The sequence below is a fragment of the Gracilinanus agilis genome, chromosome 3 (genome assembly GCF_016433145.1).
Source record: "Gracilinanus agilis isolate LMUSP501 chromosome 3, AgileGrace, whole genome shotgun sequence".
NCBI lineage: Eukaryota > Metazoa > Chordata > Mammalia > Didelphimorphia > Didelphidae > Gracilinanus > Gracilinanus agilis.
The window spans coordinates 489512201-489538859 of NC_058132.1; the positions used below are offsets into that span (position 1 = coordinate 489512201).

Genomic DNA, 26659 nt, shown 5'->3' on the forward strand with positions numbered 1-26659 from the left:
AGTTCCAGGCGGACTGGAGAGACCTCCGGGAACTGATGCAGAGCGAAAGGAGCAGAGCCAGAAGAACTCTATACACAGAGACTGATATACTGTGGTAAAATTGAATGTAATGGACCTCTGTACCAGCAGCAATACAATTACCCAGGACAATTCTGAGGGATTTATGGTAAAGATGCTGCCCACATTCAGAGGAAGGACTGCAGAAGAGGAAACATATAAGAAAAACAACTGCTTGAACGCATGGGTCAGGGTGGACATGACTGAGGGTGTAGACTCGAAACTACCACACCAATGCAACTACCAACAATTTGGAAATTGGTCTTGTTCAAGGACACATGACAAAACTAGTGGAAACGCGCATCGGCCAAGGGTGGGGGGGGGCGCGGGGGGGGTTGAAGGGGAAAGGGGAGCATGAATCATGTAACCACGTTAAAAATGAATATTAATAAATGTTAAAAAAAAAAAAAAAAAAAAAAAAAAAGAATTCAAGTTATTTCATGTAAATATAATTTATTCTTATAATATTACTTTATAATAATTGCATATTATCTTTATAATACAGCTGAGCCAAAGAAGAGAAATAATTAGCCCACTCATTTCTCAAATAACAAAGACTAAATCTAAAGGATAAGAGGACTGTCATATAATAAATTGAAAATAAACTGAAGGCCTGAAAAACAGGATTCATGATATCCAATTAATGAAGCCATCTTCAAATTTAGCCCTGATTTTTGTGGGTGGAAGTAACAAGAGAACTATTTCCCTGTTGCCATTTGGATAAGTGAGGCTTATTCAGAGGGTCCTCCACATTAATTATCTAATCATATATCTGTGAGGAAGTCCTAAATAACTCTGTATTTACCTAAACTATAAAAATATCCAATATAATCCACTTAATGGCAATAGTTCTTTCCTTTATTGCCATATTTTGCCTTATGGCTTCCAAATTTTGTGGGCTATCCCTATTTTGTGTATTGTTGTTCTTCAATCATTACAGTCATATCCAATTCTTTATGACCCCATTTGGGAATTTTCTTGGCAAACAGGCTGGAGTGGTTTGCCATTTCTTCTCCAACTCATTTTACAGATGAGGAAACTGAGGCAAACAGGGTTAAGTGTCTTGTCCTGGGTCACAAGCTAGTGTCTAATTTCAGATTTGAACTCAGGAAGAAGAATCTTCCTAACTCCAGACCCACTACATCACCAAGATATTTTATGTAGCCCCTGTTTAAATTCCTGGCCATGATAGAAACTGAGCCTATTTTATATATCTTGGCACCTCAGGAATGTTAACTACGACCTTCAAAAACCTCTTCAAAGGAGAAACAGTGTGTTATAGACAAAAGAACATTGGGCATGCAGTTTGAAATTTGGGGTTCACGTCTGGATTGCCCTGTAGTAATGCTATGGATGACCTTAGATAAATAATTTAACTTCTTAAGGCTTCATATTTTCTTGCCTGGCTACCTCCCAAGGATGCTTTGAGGATCAAATAGATGATAAATATAAAAACACCTTGTAAATCACAAAACAATTCAATTCAATTCAACCAGCCCTTATTCTTGCTATTTTTGTTCAAGGCACTGCTAGTAACACAATGATAAAAATGAGAAACAGTTCCAAACCGCTGTATTGTCATTATTATCCATTTTGGGAAGTTACTGGTCTGTATAACTAGGTTCACACAGTGCAAATGAGTAATCTTGTCAAGTATATACAATTGCTTAGAGAAAGAGTCAATATATCTTCTAGTCTTATTTAGTCTAAGCTTAATAGTTTAAAGCTATATAATCTTTTTTTAACCACTTCTGTCTTAGAATCAATACTAAGTATGGTTTCCAAGGTAGAAAAGCAGTATAAGGGGTAGGCAACTGCCCAGGGTCAAACAGCTAGGAAGATTTTGATTTGAATCCACGTCTTCCTAATGCTATCCATTGGACCATCTAGCTGCCCTCTATTTCAAATTTAAAGGAAGCAAATCATGAATTTTAAAAATAATATCCTCTTTACAAAAAAAAATCTACTCTATCATAATTATAACTTTTTTTAAAATTATGGTAGCCAAATGTGCTCTTAAGTTGGTTTCGGGGGAAGTGAAAGAGGTGCAGAAATAGAGTCTCCAGGATACAATATGGTGGCTTCTGCTATGAAGGCTACTTTGGGAGGGTAGTACAGCATTGGGCCAGGCAGGTACTCACTTGGAGTGCAATCAGGGAGGTGTAAGAAATATTCCATCTGGAAACTTTCTATTTTAACGTATTATTTTTGCTAACTAAATGCTAATTCCAATAATTTCCATATGGCCGAGAAACTAAAAGGCTATCGAATTTCATTGTCTTGGGAAAAATATCCACTCATCCAATCCTGATAACAACTCTGCTTTTAGACATTGGGAATACAGCAGATACGAGACATGAATCCATGTCTTCGATGGGCAAGTTGGGAAGACAAGAGTCTAAACATAAAATAGATAAAGTAGTATGTGCTAAGTTCCCATGGGTAGCACTGGCAGAAAATTCTATCAGAGTTTAGAGAAGGAAAAGAGCTTTTGAGGACTCTGATGGTTGGAGAAGGCTTTGAGGAAAAGGGAAGACCTTAGCTGGGAGTTGAAGAAAAGGTTCAGACAAGTGGAAAGGAAGTCTAGGTATGGAAAATGGTGTGATCAATGAGTGAATAAATGTGTTTGGCCAATTCAAAGAACAAAAAGGAGACAGATTATTTTTTACCAGAACAGTAGATCTATATAGGGAAAAAAAGCGAGACTGGAAAGATAAATCTACACAGCTAGTATATGACAGAGGAAGACCTGAACCTAGTTCTGAGGGCAGATTGTTAAGCTCTGTACCATGGCTGCCATATTAAATGTACTTATTAAATATTTCTCGGACAGTGTAGGAGACAGTGGCAAGAAGTCACAGGTGTGAGATATATTGCAAAGGAAGTCAGAAAAAAAAGGACAGAGAATCAAGAACAATTCTAAGATTTCAATCCTAGGGGACTAGCAGACTGATGGAATTACTAATGGAATTAAGCGGTACTGGAGGGGCAGTAGCTAGTTTGGGGTAAAGATGACAATCATCATACAGTCATCATATTTCATTATCAGGAATTGCAAAGATTTGTGTTGATGCCAGAGAAGAGATGAGAAATTATACCTTCCTCCTTTTGATAAGAAATGTGAAGTGATATGGATATGAAATGTGTATTATCAGATGTAGTCACTGCGTTGATTGGTTTTACTTAGCGGCTTTCCTTTTTTTTTTTGAGGAATCACAAGTATTAGAGGAGAGGAGAGATACATCTCCAAATAACTATGATATAAGAACAAAAAGTATCAATAAAGTTTATGATTTTATTTATTTTTTAATCTGCAGCTCTGAAATTGATTACCCTTAGGCTTAGGATCTTGGACTTCACATGAAGTTGTACTGAGTCCCTAGTCATATATGTGTATGTTTATATTTATATGGATAGATACATACCTGTATCTACATAGTTATAGATATATAGATCTATAATTAGATATAGATATACACACAAACACACACATTTCCCCAAGTCTGGGTTTAAAAAAAAACTGTACCAACAAGGCATTTATTTTATGCTAAACTTTCATAACCTTTTATTAAGTGTATAATTTAATCATTTGTCAGATTTTACAGTCTTCCTTCTAAATTCGTATTGTTGGATTTTTTTGCTGATTAGAATAATTTTATATGCCCTTAGGAAGAAGATTCTTCTTTTTTTTCATTTTCCCTCAGATTTTTGATCTCCCTAATTAATTATTCAATCCAATTGTACCTTCAAATCTCAAGAGATGAGAAAACCAGGTTACTACAATATCCCATGTTCTGTTCAGAGTGTTAATTCCCTATTTAAACTCCATCCAAACTACTCTACTCCCTATTCCTCAAATAGGCCTACTTCAGTGACTCACCTCTAGTAGAGGAACTCAATAAATATTTGCTGAATGGTTGTACTTCTGATTGGGAGAGAATGATGTTTTAGATAAGGTGTTACTGGTCCAAAAAATGAGGGAATCAGTGACTTATCCTTCTTATCTTATTATTTTGTGGTTGTCAGTCATGTGTGACTCTCTGTGGTCCTATCTTATCACAGAGTAGGTTTATCTAATTCCTTACCAAATTTGTAGAGGCCTCCTTGTCAAAAAACATTTCAGAAAAAAAAAAAAAAAGATTATACCTTTCCTTCCAGGATTTTATTGGGTTTCATAAAAACTTTTAAGCAAGAAAAAAAAAACATTTCAGGATCGTGAAAATAATAACTCAAGCTCTAAATCTGTAAGCTGTTGAATAGGCAGAAAAATAAATATGATGTACCTAATTAAAAAAAACTAAAAGAGGGAAAATAACTGTAAATGGCCTTAAAACAATTACTTGAAAATAGAGATGTAACAAATTTGCCTTTTGTTCCAAGTGAAAGAATTCTGGATTTGGGGTTAGTAAACCTTGGATTCAAATCCTGATTCTATAACTTAATATATGTGTGACCTTGGCTTTCATACTAATAAAATATGGGGATTAGACTCATTAATATCTAAGATTATTTCCAATTCTTAATCTTTGATCTGACTATTCTATGTCCAAAATTTCATCTCTCATACAAAAAAGGTACTTATAGATATGAATGGCTCTCTGGCAGATATATAAACTCTTTTTCATTTTTCATTTTTGGCCAGGGGATCCCAGGACCTAGCACATAGTATGAAATTAATAAACACTTCTTTATTAATTGACAAGAATAGTAGTTTTTCTCAATACCAGAATTTCAGATTCATGAATGTATATGTTATGGTTATTTTTAAACCCTTACCTTCCATCTTGGAGTCAATACTGGGTATTGGCTCCAAGGCAGAAGAGTAGTAAGGGTGGGCAATGGGGGTCAAGTGACTTGCCCAGGGTCACACAGCTGGGAAGTGTCTAAGGCCAGATTTGAACCTAGGAACTCCCATCTCTAGGCCTGGCTCTCAATCCACTGAGCTACCCAGCTGCCCCCTATATGTTATGTCTTTAAAACTTCAAGCATGAAATTTTGGAGGCAAAAAAAAATTGTTAGTCTGTTGGATGGCACATCTTTCTGTAATAATGAATATTGACAGAAATAATGTAATTCTCTGGGTCAAAGGATCATCTCTTGTTTCCTTTGAGGTAATCAAAATTTTATATCAGAATTCTATGAATAAATCCACACTAATAGCTAAGATAAGAGCCATTTTCTTCACAACTAGTACAAATTCTCTGATTTAGATTTATAAGTCTCAGATGAGAATTTCACAAACTCACAACTCTAAAGACGTGTTTTTCCTCACTTTTGGGTCTACCTAGAAGTATCAGAGCACTGTATGCAGTGCTGCACAAAATGGTGAAGTTCTAAGAGGTTCTTATCAATGAAAATCTAATTAACAAAGACATTAAGACTGTGCACTAACCTCTAGATAAGCTGATGAAATTTATGTAATAAGTGAAAAAAAATGTTCACTTCAAAAAATTATGTAGGGGCTAGACAAGTCACTCTAGTTGTTTTGTGTAGACCAAATAGTTGTTGACCAAAATTTTGATGTTAAAGGTGGATGTGAGCCCATGTATTTACTGAACTGTGAGCCGAAGTACAGCATATCGGGCAACATTTTTGAAGGATATGTATTTAGATAAAAGTGTCATATAAATACACAGTTTGATTTTACCTGCCTCGGAACAGCTCCTAAAGTATGATTTTTGATTAGGCAGTGAAATCACTAATAACTGTGGATAATGGAATAGGAAACATGACAAAACATGCTCACCAAAAACAAAGCAGTTCTCACTGAAAATATTGTTTATGTAGGAAGCTGAGTCAATAATAGCGTAACAGAATCAATAGGTATAAGACTGGAACCGTGATTTGATTGGTGAGGAACTTGTAGGTGAGGAATATCCATCTACCAATGTAGGTCAGCACCCTTTCTGCGACATAACTGGAATCTTTAATGTAGCAAATATTTATTTTTTAAAAAATTTACCAACATAATAAGTGTGTATAGTCTTGGACAGTTGCAAGGGGTGTTAAACTCAGATACAAACAAGGGACACCTCAACCACACACAAAGATCCTACAGTTTCCTATTTCCCAATCATGTTCATCACCTCATTTGGGGTTTTCTTTTTCTTTTTTTAAAATCCATTTAATTAACTAACTAATTTAGGGAATTTTCCCATGGTTACATGATTCATATTCTTTCCCTCCCCTTTTTTTTCCCCTCTCCTGTATCCAATGAGAAATTCAGCTGGGTTTTACATGTATTATTGACCAAGACCTATTTGTTTAGAGTTTTCTTGGCTGAGATACTGGAGTGGTTTGCCAATGTCTTCTCTAGCTCATTTGACAGATGAGGAAACTGAGGCAAACTGGGTTAAGTGACTTATCCAGGGTAATACAGCTAGCATCTGAAGACAGATTTGAACTCAGGAAGAGGAGATTTCCTAAACCAAGTCTAATACGCTATCCACTGTACCACCTAGCTGCTTATTAACATTTGCTACGTACTACTGTATTTTTGTTTATTTTGTTAAAAATTTCACAGTTACATATTTTGATCTGGTTTAAGCCCTACGGTGGAATTTGCTGCTGCCCTATATTTGACACTTCTGGTCTAGACTACCAAAAAGTAAGGTGCCTTACCCAGAATTGTACTAGTTAGTATGTATTAGAGGTGCTTTTTGAACTCAGGTTTTCCTGGCTTCGACACTGATTCTCTAGCTATTATACCAACCAGCTTCTAGAAATTCAATTAAAATTTTTTTAGAATAATAATTATAAGAACTGAATTGTCTTTCAAAACATCTATGACACTGTTGTTTTAATACTTTAAATACAAAAATCATTAAGCCTATAAAAATCTATTCAACCTATAAAATATGCATTGATTACATCAACATTTACCAATGATTCTTCCCCTAATCCCCATTCTATTTTGATCATCTCTGTCACTAAACTAAAGGAAAGACAAATCTATGTATTCCAAACAAAATGGATGAAAGAAGAAGTGGATTAGCTAAAACTCCTTTTCAACCCACTGATTTTGATTCTGCTTTTTCCTGTCCTAGGAAAACACACACACACACACACACACACACACACACACACACACACACACACACACACACTTGATTTTATACATGCTGCATTTATGTACATCATTAAATGTCATTCCTCTTTCTCTCTCCCTACAAGAGTAACTACAAATTATTTTTGAGATGTATTTGCTTCTTTATTTACACGAGATTTAGGAGGAATGGGTTGGTCAATGGATAACACAGAAATTAAAAGAAAAGGAGAACATTAGGAGTAGTTTTGGTGCAGTGGATAGAGTACCAGGTCTGGAGTCAGGAATATTTGTCTTCCTGAGTTCAAATGTAGCCTCAGACAGATATGAATTGTGTGACCTTGGATAAGTCAATCAGCCATGTTTGCCTCCGTTTCCTCTACTCTAAAATGAGCTGGAGAAGGAAATAGCAAACCTCTAGTATTTTTGTCAAAAAAACCCCAAATAGGAATATGGAAATATGTATTGCATGAAAGTATTGTCATAACCTGTATTAGACTATATACTGCCTTGGGAAGGGTGGATGGAGGGAAAGAAAGAATCTGAATTACAAAATGTCAAAAAACAATTGTCAAAAATTGCTTCAACAAGTAATTTTAAAAAAATTTTTTAAGTTGGAAAAGAAAAGAAAACTCCAAATGAGTCACAGAGTTAGACATGCCTGAAAACAAACTGAACAAGAAAAAGAACTTCAGGATTATAAGTTCTAGGACTTTTTTAGGATCATAAGAACTTCAGCAGGCATCTAGTACAACTCCCTCATTTTATAGATGAGGAAGTGGAAGTTCAAGAGAGCCTTTGGTTTGCCCACTTGCCCTGTAATAAATGGTAGAACAAGGGCACTTCAAAAGCAGGTTTTCTGACTCTTAATCGAGTGACCTTTCCACCATGACATTAGGTCTCCTTTTCTTCCTGATCCATTTCCACTGTCCGTCTATATTCTTAAAACTCTTTCATTACACCTCAAGGTCCATAGCCTATACGGGCCCTTTAGGTAAGATAGGGAATGTTGTTAGGGTCAAGAATTAGTTCAAGATGCCCCTGAGAAAGTTGTTAACTATGACCACAGATAACAAGAAGACTCAAAGAATTCTGCACTTGGGACCTTGTCAAGAATCAATGGTAGGTCATTTGGAAGGTGAGTACATATGGGAGATGTTGGCTCCTAGAATTAATTATATATTCCATTTTACTATCTAACCTGAGTATTTTTCACATGTCCAATTGAATATAATTTTTAGCAAGCACTACCAGGTGAATTCCACTTAAATTTAATATTAAAGGTATTATGAATACTAGGACAAAAACATGCAGCAAAGTGACTCAATTAGATTGAAAAATATTTCTTTTTAAAGCTATTAAATGCCCTGTGGCTTCCGTGAGGTATGTTTGAATGAGCCATTATTCTAAAAGACTTATTACTTGAAATTTTATAATTATATTTTTCCTAAGTCTCTATTCTGATATTTAATTAGAAACTGAGGGCACATATGTTCTACTATCCTTTTGCCTAAGCTAGAAAAACATTTATGTGTATGTATGTGTGTGTGTATATACACGCATAAATAATTTTATAATGTTTTGCAATGAGCAACTTTGATGCAAGAGGTGGTAATCCCAATCCCTTAAGGCAACCAAGCAATACATATGCAAGAGCAATTATTCCATTCTTCTTGTGTCCAGGTCCAATCAGTCTCTTAAAGGTTTCACTCATTTTTAACACACAGTACAGGGGTTCTTCTATGCATGTTTTCTTTCAGAATTCCATTAATTCTTTATTATCCCCTCTACACTCGTTTTTATTAGAGGTGGTTCTAACTTTGTGTCTGGAAATCTTCACATGCTTTTTACCACATTAACCAGCAATATGAAACTATGATGGGGTGAGAGTCTGGAAAGACGGTAGGTCATACTTTTAAACTTGAACATAGATATAATAAGGCTATTAGTGCTTGGGTTGTATACAGAGGACACTCTAAGCACATACAGTTGCAGGATAAGCACAAATATAATGTATAACCTGGTATGATGGAACCAGGGGAGCAAGTTTTATGAGAAATGAGAAAACATTCAAGGATAAAGAAAATGTTCATATAATTTCCCTCACTGCTCCTCCCCCAAGTGCCTCCATGCTAATTAGTAGCTTCCCACCTTCTCTGCTGAAAAACTTGGTTTTATGGTATGAATTTTAAAGAGTCTGGAGGGGGAAAGGAGGCATAGAAATAACAACATGACACAACAGGGCACATTATAATGTACTTTCCTGACACCTTCAAAGAAGGGTTATGGAAACCTAAGGTTATTTTAAGTTCTTTGAAAGCACATTACCTTTCAAACAAACGCTGGCTGAACATAAAAGAATAAATAAAAAGGAAAACTTTCCCCCCTTTGCCAAGCTTCATTATGACCCACCTGTTACAAATAAAGGAAACAACAGTTCCCAATCACAGGAAAGACCAGGGGTCAGCAATGGAGAAGAGAACCCGAGGCTGAATTTCCTGATTATTGTTCATCTCTGTTCTATCTGAGCATATACTCTGTGGGTGTGTGTATACATTATATTTACATAAATAAATATATTCATATATAAGTATATACATGCATTGCATATAAATATATGCACATACAAATATATAGTACATATAAATATATGTATACACAAATATATACATACATTTTATTTTTATATGTGAATATACATATATTTTTCAATATATATATTTTTCAAAATAAGCACATTTCCTTTCTTATTATTTTTGCTTTCAAAAGTATGTACCAGTGATTTACAAAGCTTTCATTCTACACTGAAAAAGGGTGAAAGAAAAATGCCATACTTAAGTTCATTGGAAGATAATAAGAGATTAACCCATTGTATAATATTTCCCAATCCTATAAAAACATAATTTATAAATCAGTTCCAGACATAAGATTTATCCCCCAAACATCTAGATATAAACACACAAATACATATAATATACATAAAAACATAAATGTGTAAGTGCACAAAGTGAGCTAAATAGACAAAAGAAAAGTCTTGTCATTGGAGCTGTACTGCAACCAATGAAAATCAGTGAATATGACCCTAAGAGGATGGAAGAGGTTTGGAAGAGGAGAATGGGAATAAATATATGGACTCTGAGCAATTTACGGGGATCAGTTGTGAGAGATGTTTAATGGGGAGAAGACTTACTGGGGGCAGTGACACAATCACCACCTTTAAGTATTTGAAGGGTTGACATGTGGAAGGGAAATTAAGATTTCTTTTCATTTGGCCCAAGGGAACAGAATTGGAATCAGTGGCTAACAGTGAGGGAGAATTGGGCTTAAAGGAAGGAAAAATCTTCCTAAGGAGCAGAGCTAATAAAAAACAGATATACCCATATTTAAATGGACATTATATATTCAGCATCATGCCTCTGACATGCCAGTGTTTCCCGAATAATTCAAAGGTCCATGCCATGGAATTAAATCTATGGTTAAAAGGTCCTTAGGAATCTACTTCCTCCAAACCCCATCATTTTACTGATGAAGAAACTGAGAATAAGAGAAACTCAATTGACTTGATCAGGGTCACCCAGAAGAGTAATAATAGTCTCAATTTGAACCCAGGATCTCTGGCTCCCAATTCAATGTTTCTTTGTTTTCCCCACTATGGCACCCAACTTTTGCCCTGCAATATTTTCACTAATGTGGCATCATTGAATAGCTACAAAGAACTGTATGTCTGTAATGCTTTGGGGGAAGGGAGATCAATGGTGAAAAAGACTGCTGTGCCAGATGGGTAACCTGAGTCCAAAAGCATGCTTCACACTGACATTTCATCACTAAACAATAAGGTACCACCATATTTCAGTATATGAAAACGTAACACATCTCAAATATAATTAAGAAATTTAGAATTGCATGAATATGTAATGTACACATTTCTCTACAGATGCCTTTTTCCCTCGACAGGCTGGTGCCTGCTTTAATTTGGAAATGATCCATTTCCATACAAAGGTAACCAAGAGTGACAGGAAATCAGACGCCTACATTATTTATCTTTTGTGAACTTTTCTTTTAAAAAAAAACACACGCAGCAAAAACCCTGAGTTAATTGCTTTTCTAAGAAGCTATTTGGTAGAACTACAATGCTACCTGCGTCTTCTGTACTCTCATTCACAGCATAAATGACAACTTTAAGATGCCTCAAATCCATGCCTCCTAAAGATATTTACATATTTCCTAGAATACATATTTTAGAATGATTGATTTTTTAGCTAATTAATTTTGACTAATCCACCAACACTATGATATTTTGGTCCCTTGGATGAATTACCAGATTAAAAAATTTGAATTTATAACCATTCTTAAACTAAAATGCAGGGTTGTCACTTTCATAGAAGTTGCCACCATGATTAAGGTAGTATTCACTGGCTTCCAAAAGCATCTAATCTCTATTCATCAGAAATTTTTAGATGAGGCAGTTTCAAGCCATTGCAATTAATTAAAATAGCATAAACCAGAAACTTCTGGGTCAGAATGGTGTAATTCAGATGTTCTGGAATAACTTTGATTAGATTGTAACACTTCCCAGGCAAATTTGTTTCACTATAACAAGCCTAAATTAAAGGGGAAAAAATGAAAGATTCAAGTGTCCAGATGCTTTTTCACGGATATGACTCATATAAGTAGATTTTTATATTTTTAAATTGGGTAGCCCATAAGACACATATTTTATTTCAAAGTTTTTTTTTGCCTCCTTTGACTTTTTCAAGGTCTTTTTTTATTTGCTTTCCCACATTCAGAATAAAAATATATAATAGAAAAATTCCATCAAATACCAGGCTAATCCAAAGTGTTTTTCCAGACCTAAAAATATCATTTTATTAACAATGCTATAACTTTACTATACAGCACTCCTTAATGTCTGGATTCTATTAATAACTGAAACACTGGACTCTGAATTACCTTATGAGCTCAAAGGGATTAATCCACAAACTAAAAAAGTTATTCCATTTGGAAATAAAGTTTGGTGTACTTCTGCCATTCATTAAGAACCTTGCTTCAAAACTAAAAGTAGCCCCCTTTCCAAATGAAACTCCAGGGAAAATTCATTTTAATGAAGGGTAGGATTCCAGGGGAAAAAAAAGACCCTTACTATTATACTGAAAATATGTCTTTTATTAAATAAAAAAAGAGGAGCGAAAGAGCGAGCTTGGGGAAAAAACTAGCAAAGAGGCAGGTGCATAAGTTAAGGAAGTCCCTCTACAATTTTTAACTTCCAAGGCAACTTTCTGGGAATTTTTTCTATACTAATTACTCTCTTTTAGAGAATGGATAATAACAAATAATTCATCATAGTAACAGATGCAGAATATATTGCAAAGCAAAGGATGAATAGTTCAGGAAGTGTCAGAGCAGACAAAAAGTATTCACAAACTTTACATTTTTAAAACATACATTTATAGAATGTTTTACTAGAAATCATCATAAGAGGAAAGGTCTTTATATTATATACAGAAGAAATCTAGGTTTGTTTTTAAACTAATTTAATCTTGAAATTAATTTTTAAAAAAGAAACTAAAACTTCCTAATATTTCACTAGTATTTAATTTCCTCAATTCAAATGTAAGCACCTTGAGGGCAGGGCTATGTTTCATATGCTTTTTTTATCTCCCATAGCACTAGCACACCATGGAGGATATCCAATATATTTGTTATATTTGTGTCTATACCATATCATAGTCAAATCACCTGAATTTTTTCACTGAATTAACTAGTTGTTTTGGCATCATGTAAATATAACCTTGGTGAGACATTTTAAGAGATACTTCTGAAAGCACTACACTATGAAATACATAGTAGTAGCATAGGAAGCCCTCAGGTCAATTCCAAATTGAACTACTGACTTCTCAGGTATATGTAGCCAAGTCATAGCAGTTCTCTCAAAATCAATTTCCTCTATAAGGTCAAGCAGCATAACCCTCACCAGATAATTCAGAAGTAATTGCTGTCAGAATTAATAATGTGTGTGTGTGTGTGTGTGTGTGTGTGTGTGTGTGTGTGTGTGTGGAGAGAGAGAGAGAGAGAGAGAGAGAGAGAGAGAGAGAGAGAAAGAGAGAGAGAGAGAGAGAGAGAAAGAGAGAGAGAGAGAACAAACTATTGATATATATACATATTTTAACAAAAAGGTGTGTAATGTGGAAGAGATAGCAGTATGGAATTCCTGCAAAATACAGGGTCAAGCCTCACCCAGAATTTGCTACCTAAGCAAAAAGTGTTCATATTCTAAAAATTATTTTTCTGCCACATGAAGCCATTTTACTTGCTTTAAGAAGTAATTATCTGCTCTAAGCTATACTCATTCACTGATGACCTTTATCATCTTCTGTGACATGCTCTGGGATTTCATGGTAAGGATGGGAAATATTTAATTTTGCACCTGCAGCTGATAATTTTGATCTTCTCTTAAATTTGTAGAAAACTGTGCTTTGTAAAATGGGGGAGAATCGAAATAATGTTATAGAAGACATTCGTAGCATTGTACTAATACTTATGAAAGGTTATTTTCTCATCATGAATAGATCTTCCATTAAAACAGACAACTGTTATGAGATCCTAATTATATTTCTCTCTTACCAGCTTCATAGAACTGTGCTTTCTAATGTCGTTGGCTAATCTAACAATTTTGTTAAAACAAAGACAAAACTTTATCATAAATTGGTTCCAACTTCCACATTAATGTTCTCCATGAATAGCTTTCCTTTTTTAATTTTTCAATCCTGTCACTTCAGTCGTAGATTCAAAGTAATACAATGTGGTGTGGAAGAAAGAGTACTGCTTGTTCTCCTTGGCACCACTCCTCACTTCAGGTGGCATCATCTTCCACTCAGCTGTCAAAAATATGTTTCTAAAATGCAGGTCTAACCATGTCACCCCCTCCCCATCACTCAGCAAACATTAGGGACACTCCATTACTTCTAAGATCAAATATAAAATCCTCTATTAGACATTCAAAGTGCCTTATAACTTGCCCCATCATACGTTTCCAATCTTCTTACATCTTATACCCTGCCATGTACTCTATGATCCAGTGACCTTGGTCTTTTTTTCCCCCTCAAATAAAATATCCCCACTTCTGGACTAAACATTTTCACTGTCTGTCCCTTCTCTTGGAATTCTCTCCCTTCTGATCTCTGCTTCTTGGCTTCCCCAGCTTCCTCAAAATTCCAGCAATAACCTCAGCTTCTACAAGGAAGCCATTCCTAATATCCCTTAATTCTAGTGCCCTGTGTCTGTTGATTGTTTAAAATATATCCATATAAAGCTTGACTGTACATAATTTTTTGCTTGTTGCTGTTTTTTTCTCTCATAGGATTATGAATTCATCTAGAACAGGGACTGATTTTACACTCCTTTGTATCCGCAGTGCCTAGCTGATTTCCTGGCACATAGTTGACATTTAATAAAAGTTTATGGCTGTTTTGAAGCTCAAGGACCCAAATTTAGTTTGAATCCCAAATTTGTTGATTACTACGTAGGTGACTGTGGGCAAGTCTCTTCATCTCTACAGATCTCATTCTCTTCAGTTGTAATAAATATTTATTAGTTGGTTGATTGCTCAATAAAATGAAAAGTTTAGACTAGATGATCTCTAAAGTAATTTTCAGTTCTAAAATTTGCTATTCAGTTCTTTCAGTCGTGACCAGCTTTTCAGGATTCCTTTTGGGGTTTTCTTGGCAAAGATCCTGGAGTGTTCTGCCATTTCTTTCTCCAGCTCATTTTACAGATGAGAAAACTGAGGCAAGCAGGGTTGAATGAGTTGCCTCAGATCACATAGCTAATAAGTGTCTGGAGTTGGATTTTAAGTCAGAAAGATGAGTCTTTCTGACTCAAAATCTGATGTTCTAAGTCCAACTACCAAAAATATAGAATTAGGTCTTAATCAATGATACATTTAAAACCCAGTGGAGTTGTGTGTCGGCTACAGGGGGGTGGAAATGGAGATGGGGGGAAAAGGAAAGAACACGAAAAATGTAACTATGGGAAAATATTCAAAATAAAATAAAAATTAAAAAAAATCTGATGTTCTATCCACTGTGTCACCTGGCTACCCCCAGGACTAGATACAGGGATAAAATATTTGGTAAAGGGGAGAATGAGAAGGTGGAGAGGGGAGCAAATCATTGTTACACTTCTACCTGACTAAACTAAGTAATATAGCTATCCTAGTCCACCCTAACTTGAAAAGAACATGATATATTTAATAGAACAATAATAATAAGGCTTTGAATAGGTTTTTCTCAATATGGATCTCTCCATTTCAGAATATTTTCCCCTCTTATTGGTTAGAGTTAGTAATAGGGTAGCTATTACCATACATTCAAAATTAGACTCTATTCCAATTTAGCCAGAACAAAAAAAATTTCCTTTAATGGTAACTGATGGTGATGATCACAAAATAAAATTGCTTAAAGAGATAAAAATCCATCTGTATTAGTCTCTCACTAAAATGCTTTAAATAAATACTTAAATCATGCAGGGCACATATAAAGATATGTGACTTAGTTTGAATATGAGTAATTTTGTATGGCTCTTTGGATGTGTCTCCTATATGATTTCTCAAATCAAAGAGATTAGAAATACTTTTGAAAAAAGTTATGCTCATCTTATAAAATGAACTAAAGAATACAGACGAACACATTGCCAATTACAAATACAAAGATTCATAAACTTTTCAGTTATTACTTTTTTCCATTGTGTCCTCTCTAGAAATTTAAGAAACATAAAAGTATTTTTAAAGGTTTCTCTGAGAATATTAGCTTTATTCCCAATTAATCTATGGAGATCTCTAAATTGTTAGATATTTTTAAATTTCTGAGTCATTATTTTCAGATAGCCAACCAATCATAACATATTTATTTCATTTAATCTGGCTATTAAATTTATTTTTTAAAGTCTTTTTGAGTCGGATTGGTATTCAGTGTTGGGAATTATGTTTCCCCATTAGCCAGTTGAACTGCCTGCTCTGAGCTTTTATTTTAGAGATGAATACATATGAAAGCAGAAGCTATATGCCTTGTCTATCTCAGACTCATGGATTAGATTGTTAGAGGTAGAAGAAATAACTTTCCATACTAAGGAGATAAAAACCTATAGACATTAAATGATTTGCCTATGATCAAACAGCTAGTAAGTGCAGAGCTAAGATTCAAATATATGTGTGACCACAAAATTATATTAAATATAATGTATATTTGATATTTTAAAACTTTGCTGAGACTTTTGGACATCATGTTTAGATCTCTCTCTCTCTCTCTCTCTCTCTCTCTCTCTCTCTCTCTCTCTCTCTCTTTATCTCTCCCTTCTTCCCTCCCTCCCTCCTTCCCTCTCTCCATGTCCATATATTTTTATGTTTGTGTGTATTTTGTATATATACATATATACTTATATACATATACATCTATGTGTATGCATTTGTGCTTAAGTAAATTATTTGAGAAATCCAGTTTCATTGTGTTCAGAATAATATGGTAGACACTGAGGGGGAAACAAATTTAAGATAAAACACAGCCCTTGCTGCTATAGAGATAAAAGAAAATATAACATACAGAAGTTCTAGCAATTTCCTTTGTAACATGTATTCAAAATGCTTCTCCAATATAAAGAGCTCACTTTAAATCCAAATCTCTTGTTAATTTCTCTTTAAACAAAGAGTATTAAAATAAAATATATCGCTTCAACTTTTAGATTCATTTGCCCCTTTCATTTTCTAATAAAATTACTAAGCAGTTAGCACAGAAATCAAAATACAAATCATTACTTGAGCTAAAAGACTCCACTTTCTTCTGTAACATTAAGTTTATTTTTGAGAGAACCAGAGGGTTCAAGTAGAAATTCTGATGAATAGCAATGAATCTGAACCTTAAGTATTCCAAATGTTGAATGAGATTGTGATATATATATATATATATAGTGGTACATGAATGCAGTAGGATATTTATTTGCATTGCAAGAAAATATAAATATGACAAAAATAGAGAAGCATGGAAATATTTTCATGATCTGATACAGAGTGAAACAGTCAAGAAAACAATATATACACTAACTACAACAATTTAAATGGAACCATAAGCAAAAATAATCAAAATGAATGTTGTAATATTAGATTGTGATATATTTTAATGCAATATATAAGATCTTCTCATTAAAACTGTCCCTTTATAAATCATTATATGCTTCATTTTGAGCCAGGACACAAGGGGGTTTTTCTAAACTGATTCAAAAAAAGTTAAAATCCATTAAAAATAGCTTCTTCATACCTTAAACACTAATCATCTATGTTCAAGTGCTTTTATTTCCACTTCAATATGGGATTTTTATCTTCAACATATCACCTGGATATAACAGTTATTTCACCACCACAACAATAAAAAAAACCTCACACCTATGACACTATAGCTCAGTTTAAACACTAAAAGTCCTAATATTAATTATTTGAGTTGTTTTTAAAAAAGAGCACTCATTATATTTTTGTATTCCTTTACTTATTCTCCCACTCAAATAGAGAGGCCTGCCAAATGATAACACATGAAACATTAACTTACTCAGCAATTCCATGAAAATAATGTTTGAAAGTGACTTACCTCTCCCTGTTTGGGAATGTTAAATTTTGCTAGCTTGGACTTGGTCCTGGATGATTCTGCTTTATTGACAGGTACTCCTCTGTAGGATGTACAGTGTACATTAGTTTCTGTTGAAGACTTGAGTTTAGGAGATTCATCAGGAGCCTGGTCTTGGCCATCCATTGGCCGAACATAAGCAGTTGGTTTCTGCTGGATTAGACTTGGTTTTGAAGCAAGAGAAGGAGGGAAGTTCTGAACACAGTGCCCACCACTGTTGTGTTTGGCGGACATGGTAGATGTCCTTTCTTGGGGTTGTAGACCCATTTCCACACTGCAGCTTTGTTTGGACCGTGACTGCTGCCTGCTGACACTGTCTCCAAGCATGGTCCTTGGAGGTCCTGGTTGTGCGGAGTTGGAGGAAGAAGAAGAGGAAGAAGAGGAGGAGGAGGAGGAGGAAGAGGATGTGGGGCTTGAGACACAGTGTTTAGGTTTCTCGTTACTGGTTTTTTGGTTAGCAGATTTGAAGTCACTATTGTGTGAATCAAGCAATCTATGCCCATGCTTGCTTGCCCTTTGCTGGCCATCAGATGTGGGATGCCCAACTTTCTGCCAGCCCATAGTGACCCTCTTGCTCTGCTGCACGGGTACAGCTGCTGGTGTGGAAGATGAGGTGCTGCAGATAGGAGGCTGGGGCTGCGGTCGTGAGTCAGCAATGAAATGCTCATCTATTTTGTTCATAGGGGTCTGTGGAACCCCAGGTTTGGGAACTCCAACAAGGTGGCTCTGATTGGACCGGTCAGTCAAGAAGTCTTTCATTTCATCATAACTGCCTAAAGTATTCTGGATCCGATTTGAGAGCTCATCCCCCTTGTTAGTCTGGGGAAAGAAAAAGCAAGCATACTATAAAATACAATAGAGAGAAGAAAACAAAACCCCAAAAAATGGTAATGAGGGTGCTTTTATTGAAGACCTTAGAGCAAACAGGGCTGCCTCATTCAAAAAGAAAACTAAGGGCTAGTATCAAGATTGGATCTTCATTGTCTCTGAAGATACTTGTCAACATTCTAAATCCACTCTGCACTGGAAAAGCTATAAACATCCTTGGAGTACATAAAGAAGAAATCTATCACTGGTATCATGTTGCAGTTAAAATATATTACCTAGAAACCAGAAAATTTACTATTGCAACTGCACAAAGCGATTTGGATTAAATCTCTCCATGATCAAATTTTGGTTTCCTTGTAGTCCACTGGAAGTCTTTTTCAAAAATTCAAGTAGGCCTCTTAACTGCTCCAATCTCTTTTTTTTCCTATGTAATTATTCTTTTCAGAAACAGAGAGTGACAGGCAAGAGAAACCAAAGAGTAGTTTGAATAGGCATTTGGGGCTAAGGTTACAGGAAGCCTCTCATCCTGAGCTTTCCAATAAGCTCCATGAAGCCCTTGATATCAGTGAAATTTCCTGACGAAAATTAGTTTTGGAGGACAGATTAGATTTCTGGAATTTAGTACAAATAAGGAATAATTTATCTATTGTTTCTTCATTACCAATCCCAAAAGGAGCCCAGACTGGAAGCATGAGCCAAACATGTTTAAAAAATGTAAACCTGACTTCTTTTAAAAAAAAAAATCTAACCACTTTTGCTAAGTGCTTAATGATTAGGGCAACACAACCTTCACCTGGGGAACTAATTAGACATCTAACAATTTATCTCATTGCTGAAATCCTTAGCAACCAAAGCTCTAATATAAAAACATTTGATATTTTACCAAGTATGCCTAGCCACCAAAAATATGCGAAGTAGAAATAAACATCTGTTGAGGTTGAAACCAACATCTGGTGGCTGTGTTGTCTCCCTTGGACTGCACAGGGAGCAATATATTCAAATGTTAGCAATTCTCTTCCATAACTAGAGTCTGGCATAGTGGGGGTGAGGGTGGTGGGAGAGAGAGACAGAGGAAGCAGCTGAAAAACATCTACCTTGTAAGGTTCACTGAAGAGGGAGTAACTTGTACTAAATGTGCCATCATCCTGCTGAGTTTCCTGATTTCTCCTTTCCCGTTCTTTCCTCCGTAACACATTTCTGTCTGGTTCATAGACACTGCATCCAAAGAAAGAAAAGAGAAAAACCAAACTCACACAAATTTAAAGGGCAAAACACAATCCAACGTTAATCTAAGTGCAGAAGTCTGCTTCCCAGACAAATGGCAATGATAACGAGAACATGAATCAGATTAATGCCAGTCCAATCAGGCGGTAGAAGCCCAGGTCCCTGGATACACGAGTGCTTTCTTCACACGGAGAACAGATAATTAAATTCTTCAAAGGGAGGGGGGGAGAGAAGGGAAGGACAAAAGAAACTTGGGACAAGCTCTAGCCTGTACTGAACTTCTTGGCCTGAAATGTGAAAGAGGAAATATCTAAGCAACTTTGACAGGAGAAGACTGAGAGTAATCTTAAAGCAGAAGGTAATTACAGCTATGTGTAAATAGAAATTATGAGCATATTTCCACTTATGACATATCCTCAGAGTGTTATATGGGAATGCTCCTTTTTTTTTTTTTGCATGGCTGTGTTTCTGTAGTGATTCTTTCATTAACTAGCTCCCTAAAGAGCTGTTAAAACTACATGCTGGAGTGGTTTCCACAGTTATGCTCCTTCTTCTGATCTCTGTTAATCAGCCAAGTCATCAAACTACTACTGAATCAATTCTTCCTTCTGATATATTTGACACCATCATTCCTTCTAACTATGAAAAATGTGTTGGGAGGGAGGGGATGAAGGCAATGAAGAGAGAGATAGGAAACTGAATCATGTCATTCCATCAGACAAAAAGAATTAGATCTCTTTTGTAGAAGAAAATTTAATGACTATTCTCCCAAAATACAAATAGGAGTCAACCAGTCTCTAGACAGAGAAAGAATTGAAGTTCTTCATTTCTTTATTACAGAGGAATAAAGGGCTCAGTTGCACCCATAAAAGGTAAATCCAATGTTTAGTTGAAAAAGGCTCACTAGGTTCTTTCAGGCCAATAGATTAGCTCCAATTTAAAAAAAAATTGTAGTAGCAGTAATAATAACAGTAATAATAAATGTCCTCAGTATAATCAGTTGAAAAAATATTCATAGCATTGCTCTTTGTGGTGGCAAAAATTTGGAAAATTGGAGTAGTGTCTCTCAATTGGGGAATGGCTGAAAAATTATGGTATATGATGGTGATGGAATAGTACTATGCAATAAGGGATGATAAACTGCTTGATTTCCATACGAGCTGGAAAGACCTCCACAAACTGATGCAGAGCAAAATGAGCAGAACCAGGAGAACATTGTACACAGAAAATGAAATATTGTGGGACGATCGTATGTAATCAACTTTGCTACTAATGGCAATGCAATGATGATACAGGACAATCCTGAGGGACTTATGAGAAAGAACATGATCCACATCAAGAGATAACTGTTGGGCTAGAAATACAGAAGGAAAACATTTGATTTATCACTTGTTTATATGGGTATATGATGTGGGGTTTTGGTTTTTTAAATATTACTTTACAACAAAAATTAATAATATGGAGATAGGTATTGAGTGATAATACATGCATTATCATATGGAATAGCTTGTCAACTCTGGGAGGGGGAGAGAGAGAGGAAAAAGGGGAGGGAAAGAATATGAATCATGGAATCATGGAAAAATACTCAAATGCTAAATAAATAAATAATTAAGAAATATATGATCAATCGAACCAACTAAAGTAACACCAAATAATCAATGGACTACTAGAAAATGAATGTTTTTAAGAAATAATGAGCAGGTTAATTTTTCAAAAACTTGAAAACTACATGAGTGAAGTGAGTAGAACCAAAAGAACATTATATACAGCTACAGATCTAGTATTTGAAGAATAAGTTGTAAATGTTCGTCTCCAGAAAATGAACTGAGAAGTGGAATCACAAAAGATATTAGATAGATAGATAGATATAGAGATAGATATAGAGATAGATATAGATATACATACATATGTTTGCTGGATGAAGCCTTTTATGGTGGGGGGAGGGAGAGGATGAATTTTTTTTAAAAAGAAAATGAATGGTTTATTGGATTCTGAACAGACATATTAAATCTTTTCATAACTTTGTTTAAGAGGTTACTTACATTACAAAATAGAGTTACTTTTAGCTATGAGCTAGGATTCAGAAGTTCTAGTCCTGGGTCCTAGTCCTAATTTTGTTGCTAAGGAACTGTGTTACTAGTCGAGTTACTTAACCTTTCTGCATCTCAATTTCTTCATTTATCTGTAATCTGTTTCCCATTCCATCCCTGTTAATGTACTGAGAGAGGGAGGTGTTAAATGAAGAAAATCTATTATCCCATTACAAAGTGTGAAGTTTCCCAGCTGAAGGGGTTGAAAAGGCAGCTAGCTTGTCATTGCCTAGGAAAAGACTATCCATACCCATGGAGGCCTTTAAAAAGTTAAGCGTGCCAGCCATGCAGACAGCTGAGACCCAGGAGAAGCAGAGATGGCTTTTTGGCATGTAAAATCTTTTTTCAATCAAGGGGAAAAATAAGCATTTATATAGGGTCTACTATGTGCCAAGCGCAATGCAAAACATTTCACAAAGTTCATTTCATTTGATCCTGACAATAGCCCTGGGACTATTATTCTCATTTTGCAACTGAGGAAATGGAGGCAAACAGAAGTTTAGTGACTGGTCCAAGGTCACAAAGCTAGTGTCTCAGATTTGTTTTGAACTTGGGTCTTCCTGATTCTAAGCCTAGGATTCTTATTAGAGAACAATAATACATTGTCAAGATATTTCACAGCAGAGCGCACAATGTATTTTAGCAGGAAATAGTACACATACCAAAGAGAAAAGGGAGAGTCAGGGCTGGAAGCAACTTTAAAGATTACCATTTTCAGACATCAGAGAATGATACCTAGGAGAATGGTGGTCCTCTCTATAGTAATAAATAAATAAGTTTAAAAATTGTTAAGTATATAATACATTCCCACTGAATTATCTTAAAGTATTGCTATACGTATAAATGAAATCAGAATTTAAAATACTTTGAAAAGTTATTTAAAGTGCCATGTAACATAATATATCATCATTAAGATGATACATATTATGTAGTAATAATAGCAATTATTATTATGTGCTATTTGATTGACATTATCTGAGGAAAAAGATGATTCATACTTTCTTTTATCCTGCTAACATTCTATTCATCTTCAGTAAAATAAAAAGTGTTGTCATTTAACAGTAGGATTTATTAATAAAATAAACTCTTAGCTTAGCCTAGTTACCTAAAATTCAAATCAGCTGTTCAAGTCCTTCAACATGCTTCAGGCAAAGCTCTTACAAAGCCTGAGGCCATTTTATTTAAATTTAAGATTGTGGAATGTTAAAATGCCTAGAAGAGGTAGACTATTAGCATTTTAATACATCTTTGGTAATTTATTAAAAGTCATTAGATTTGGGAGTCCAGATGGTGACCTTCCTTTGAAACAAACACAGGGACCAACACCACGCCTACAAAAATGCTCTGAATAACTATGGTGAAAGTGGCCAAAATGAGGAGGCAGAGTCTTAATTCTCCCCTTAGAAATTAGCCTTCTGGGTCATGGAAGAAGAGCAAACTTGAAAGAATATTTAGCAAGGTAGGTACAAGTTATGGAAGACTATGTATGATTTGGGGGCTTAAATAGGAGAGATATCCCTGATGTGTCTCTCAGCCTTTTGAGTGCTATCTTTAAGGAGACCCAAAGTGCTTTAAGAAGGGGTTCAGTTTGTATTTCATGTCTTACATTACATTCCCCACCATCACCTAATAGAATGTAAGTTCAATGGGGGCAGGAACTATTTCATTTTGTTTTTGCATCCACAGCACCTATTAAAGTGCCTGGCAGCACTAGGTAAATAAGTTTACCTCTTTTTAACTTCTTTATTACTAGAAAGAGCACCACCATTCTCCTAGGAATACAGGTTTACAATTTCAGTGCCATATTCAATTCCTCACTCTCTCTCACCCGAGCTCCCAAATCCCATCTTTTGCTAAAATGCATAAAAGTTCTCTATCTGAAACATCTCTCAGATATATTATTTTCTACCTGCTGACACTACTAATGCTCTAGTATAGGGCCCTTATCTCCTCACATCTGGATTATTGCAACAGCTTTCTGGCTGGTCTCTTCTTCAAGTCTCTTGCCACTCCAGATCATCTTCCACTCAGCTATCAAAGTGATCTTCCTAAAAAAAGCACACAGGTCTGATCTTGTTGTCTCCCTTTTCAGTAACTCCAAGATGCTGCTTTAGCCTTCAGGATCAAATCTAAAATCCTCTGGCTTTTAAAGTCCTTCATAGTCTGACCCCTTCCTATCTTTTCAGTCTTCTTACATCTTATTCCCCTCAAAATGGTGTGATTCTGTGACTGGTCTCCTTATTGATCCTTGCTCAAAACATTCCAACTCTAGTCTCTGTCCATTTTTCCTCGCTCTCTCCCATGCCTAGAATTCTCTGCTTCATCTTCTCTTTCTCCTGGTTTCCTACAAGCCTCAGCTAAAATTCAACCTTCTCAAGAAATCCTTCTTGGTCCTTCTTAATGTTACTGGCTAGGCGGATTAGCTAGCTTTTTTTTGATTATAATAAACTCCTTTACCTTCCCACCTCCCTTTAGTTTTCATACTCTTTTCCTCTTCCTTCTATGAAAAAAGACATGGCAATTCACAGGGAGAAGATATACACACAAACTTACATATAATATGTATATATAAGATGCAGAGAACACATTACAGACATCCTGTCAGTGTTATCTGTTTTAGGATATAAGCTCTCTGAGGGCAGGTCCATGTAGGTTTCGAAGAGCACCTAGCATAGTACAAAGACTTCATATGTATTATGCTGAGACTGATGGGACTGGATTCATTAATCAGCAAGCATTTATCAACTTAAGTCAGCAAAAATGTTTATGTGTCTCTTATGTGCCAAGCACCACACTAAGCCCTGGTCAACAAAAATGAAACTTCAACCCAAATCCCTGCTTTCAAAGAACTCACAATCTAATGGAGGAGATATCACCTAAAAAAAACTAAGTACAAAAAATATTCATACAGGATCAATTTTAGATAATCTCAGGGGGAAGATATTAACAATCAAGAAAATGTGAGGGGGGGGAGAAGAATTCTTGCATAAGGTGATAATGTAGCTGAAACTTGAGGAGGGAAGAAAAAAGGAAAAAGGGGAAATGGACGCTTTAGATACTTAAAGCATACTATATTTCCTTTTCTATTTTGTCTAGGGTCAGCACTGGTGGTCAGACATCTAAAAAGCCTGGAATAAAAACAATGACCCAAAAGAAGAAAGTATAATGAGATGAATCTTTCAGGGGTTAGGTATATTTTAGGGATAAGGAATAAGGGAATGCTCACAATTTTAAAAAGGAAAAGGAAAGCACTCTGATCAATTCTACCTTATTATTGCCTAATGCGTTTATATATATCTAGACGGAGATAACATTTCCTAAAATGTGATTTCTAGAAAGTTCACACGTTAGTTAATATGACAAGACAACGTTAACAATTAAAATTTCACTGAAAGCTCCTTGTTACTACCCTAGTTAAAATTTAATGAATCTGGTCCTGTTGGCTAAACATATAGGAAGTTAACAACATAAATTGATCATTACACACTGCCAACAATCACTCAAGTAAAATCAGTGTGTTTATGATGTCTGTAGTATGTCATCAATACTATAGAGAATTCTTCACAACACAGAGGAGAAACTAGTCTTTTCTTCCTTCTAGTTTATGGTCTAAAAGGACAGATGTTTATATGTCGTCACCGAAGAAGGAACTAAAATAACCATCATCGTTTTTTAAAAAAAAGTTCTCTCCTTGCTTCAGTACAAAACTACATATGTGGGCACACACATACATATGTTTATGTTTACACATACATACTTTTCACATGTCATGTGCGTGTATATACATATACGATAAATGAAAAGATATGATATATTTTATATGTGTACATATTATATGTGGTACACCTATATATTCATATATGAACACATTTAACTAGCTTGTGATTTTATTAGTGTTGAGAATGCTTGATGGAACTCACTTTACCATTTGGGATGTGTACCTGTTTTGAAACTTAGAGTCTTAGATGTTTGGGCACACTGACATCTTTTAAGTGACTTCCCATGGTCACAGCTTTTAAGTATCACAACAAAATTTGAACCCATGTTTTCCCAACTCTGAGACTTGCTCTTGCTCTCTATCTCAACTTTTTCATGCTACTTCTCATAACTTAACTAAATAGATTATTTATCTTCCATTCAGAGAAAATGTTGCTCTCCATTAAAGAGTGAGAGCAAGACTCCTTTGTGAAGAATCTCTCCTCTTAGAGACAAATCTGAGGAAGACTGCATCTTGTCTGCAAAGAGTACATGAGCTTTTCCCACATTCAATTTAAAGGAAGGACAGGTGCTATTGACTCAAATAGTTATAATTTTTGCTCCTGCAAAATTCATTATTAAGGCAAACACACTTCTCCCACCTTGTTTTAAAATTGTGCAAAGAACATGATATTTAATTGTTTTGGGAAAGGAATCCCTTCCATCCATCCTGAAAAATTAGGTCAGTATTCCTTATGACAATCTTCTCAAGTCAGAAGACAATCACGATTCCTAGTATGTCATCCTTCATATATATTAATTTCATAAGCGTTACAAGTTGAAAATTGTGTGTCTTTGTTACTAACAGATGGCACAATCTCTATCATTTGTAAAGCTGCTCCCTATTTGCATGAAAATCACAAGAATCACATTTCCCCAAACGTATGTCACCAAATGTATTTATTTATTTTGCTTGGAAGGGAGAGGCATCCAACTGTTACTTTTTTATTTATTGCAGATGCTTAGAGCCCATGTAAAAATAAGCCTTTCAAATC

The 26659-nt window shown here is 35.3% G+C and overlaps 1 protein-coding gene across 1 annotated transcript in view; it reads right to left on the reverse strand.

The window, feature by feature from the left end:
- AFF3 (AF4/FMR2 family member 3) overlaps positions 1-26659 on the reverse strand; it is a 673975-nt gene that overhangs the window by 532984 nt on the left and 114332 nt on the right. The window contains exons 2-4 of the mRNA XM_044669302.1: positions 19689-19809; positions 18264-18585; positions 17731-18104 (exon numbers count right to left, since the gene is read on the reverse strand). Of these exons, the coding sequence (XP_044525237.1) occupies positions 17731-18104; positions 18264-18585; positions 19689-19809 (817 nt within the window). The remainder of the gene's footprint in view (positions 1-17730; positions 18105-18263; positions 18586-19688; positions 19810-26659) is intronic.